Source organism: Macrobrachium nipponense, chromosome 38 (assembly GCF_015104395.2).
Source record: "Macrobrachium nipponense isolate FS-2020 chromosome 38, ASM1510439v2, whole genome shotgun sequence".
Taxonomy (NCBI): Eukaryota; Metazoa; Arthropoda; class Malacostraca; order Decapoda; family Palaemonidae; genus Macrobrachium; species Macrobrachium nipponense.
The window spans coordinates 42937438-42939937 of NC_061098.1; the positions used below are offsets into that span (position 1 = coordinate 42937438).

At 38.2% G+C, this 2500-nt stretch overlaps 1 protein-coding gene across 1 annotated transcript in view; it reads right to left on the minus strand.

The window, feature by feature from the left end:
- Positions 1 to 2500, minus strand: part of LOC135209819 (nephrin-like) — a 164551-nt gene that overhangs the window by 10924 nt on the left and 151127 nt on the right. The window contains exons 6-7 of the mRNA XM_064242591.1: positions 1911 to 2188; positions 991 to 1110 (exon numbers count right to left, since the gene is read on the minus strand). Of these exons, the coding sequence (XP_064098661.1) occupies positions 991 to 1110; positions 1911 to 2188 (398 nt within the window). The remainder of the gene's footprint in view (positions 1 to 990; positions 1111 to 1910; positions 2189 to 2500) is intronic.

Sequence of the window (2500 nt, forward strand, 5' to 3'; positions counted from 1 at the left end):
TATTTATGCAAACAACAATGGATTATATTCGAATAATAACATTTGCAAAACAAACGGTTATTTAAAAGTACCTGAATAATTGATTAAAATCATTGAAAGAACGCGACTACGAAAGCAGAAATAGGAACAAGTGCAATTGAACTTCCACCTCTGTGCGATCTATGGACTTCCATTGACCTTAGAACTCACTCATGATGCTGATGACCCTGGTCTCAGTGACGGCCTCTTCACTGACACCATTCCTCGCTTGGCACTCCACCGTGATCTCCGACAGCTTCATTGACCTTTCTAGGTGATACTTGAGGTCAAGAAGAGGTCACCCACCCTCCACCATCAGCCTCGCTGACCACAGAGGATACTGGGGCCACCTTGACTCCACACAAGACGGAAGAGAAAAAAAAAATTGCTTAGAACTTCAGACGAGTCGTTTTCTGAGCGACGAGAGACAGATCCTGAGATCAAATGGGTCTGCCCCTGACTTCTTCAGTTCGTTTGGGCTTCGCCTAAAGCCTGAACAGTTTCCCTTTTCTCTCTTGATGAGGTTCTGTAGCTGTTGAGGTTACCTATTCCGTACTTCTTCTTTTTTTTAATAAATCTGTTACTTGCTTGTTTCATGATTTTTCCTGTTTTATTGATTAAATGAATAAAAATCTATTGAACAATGAAAAGATAGACTTTCCTTTTGTGAATGAGATAAAAATTCAGCAGAGAAATATTTCGATTCGTTTTTCAGGAAAGAGAACAGTTTCATACAATAACTAGCAATTCATTTGGAATGATTTTTGGATATATACTCCGCGTTATTCACTTACGAAGAATTGGGAAAGAATTTCAATGAAGACATCCAATCAACTAATGTCAAGGCGTTCTAACAACAGAAGTTTACGTTGAAAACAAGAAATAAAACAGAGAGAGAGAGAGAGAGAGAGAGAGAGAGAAAGAGAGAGAGACCCTGAGTGACAATAAAATGCCAAGAGGAAAGACACCTACCATGAACCATCCAGGTGATGGAGGCGACCGGTTTGGCCTTTGAAGTGACACACTTGAGGACGAACTCCCGACCAGCCGTTGCGACGGACGGACCCGTTATTTCGACCCGTGACGGTCTGTCTTTAAAGCACAAGAGGGAATGGGAACACTGTTTTATACATTGACGAGAGGCGGGAATTCTGAAATCCAGATCACTTTGCAGATAACCAAATCTGATTCCCACTGATATCTTTCGCAACTTTCTAAATAATGTATCGTTGGCTAAAACTTTCCAAATGGAATATACATGATCAACTTTTTTTAAATATTTTTTTAATAGTTATAATTTTATTAGCTAAAGCTTTGCCTATGGAAAAGCATGATCAACTATTTCTCTGAAAAGTATACGAATCATACGTAGCGCGAAAGGGTCTTACTGATATTAAAATAACGAAATGAACAATATGAATTGATTGGATAAGTTTCAGGAATTTAAATGAAAAAAAAAAACTTGCCTGTACTTTTTATACATTTAAACGATAAGGTTTAAGTCTCTCAATTCTATATCTATATATTAAAACAAAAAAAGCGAATACCACAGGAAAATGATAGGCAAAAATACAAGCGCTTTCGTCCTAATAAAAACGAAAGCGCTTGGGTTTCTGCTATTATTTTCTGTGGTATTCGCTTATACACATATATTTATAGTATAATATATATATATATATATATGATAATATATATATATATATATATATATATATATATATATATATATATATATGTATATATATATATATATATATATATATATATATATATATATATATATATATATATATGATATATATATATATATATATATATGGAATACTTTTTAGAAAAAACAACACGCAGTAGGACTTTTCTACAGCGAAGGGACTTCTTCACTATATACTCACAGAGTACGCTAAGCGTGACGTCATCCGCAAGCATGGAGTCCGCGCGAGACTTCGTTTCTGGGCTCTGCATTCGTAAACGGGCGGGCCGTCCGTCGTCTTCTCCCGTCACCGCCCACCGAAGGGCGGCTTCCGCCTCTCCTCCGTCTTGGAGGCGGCGCCTTCGACGAGTGGGTGATATTCGGGTGCTGCTGCAGTAAACGCCCGTCTCTGTACCAGGAGAGTTGCGGGCGTGGGGTTCCCGCCCGTGGATCGGCAGGATAGGGACAGGAGTTCGCCTCCTTCAGAATGTGGCCTGGTTGTGTGTACCGTGATGACTGGGGGCCTTGGAGGGTCTTGAGAGAGAGAGAGAGAGAGAGAGAGAGAGAGAGATAGTTTGTGAGAATGGTTCCTCCCGAGCTGAGGGATTTGCGTGGAGTTGGTGGAACAAAGTTCTCAGGGGAGGCGATGTTTTTCAGGTCAGAATACTTAGAAGTTTTCTTTTTATTATTATTATTATTATTATTATTAATTATTATTATTATTATTATTATCTCGGCTACTTAGAATTTTTTTTTAATGAAAATGATATAAAAGTTAGCCTATTATTATTA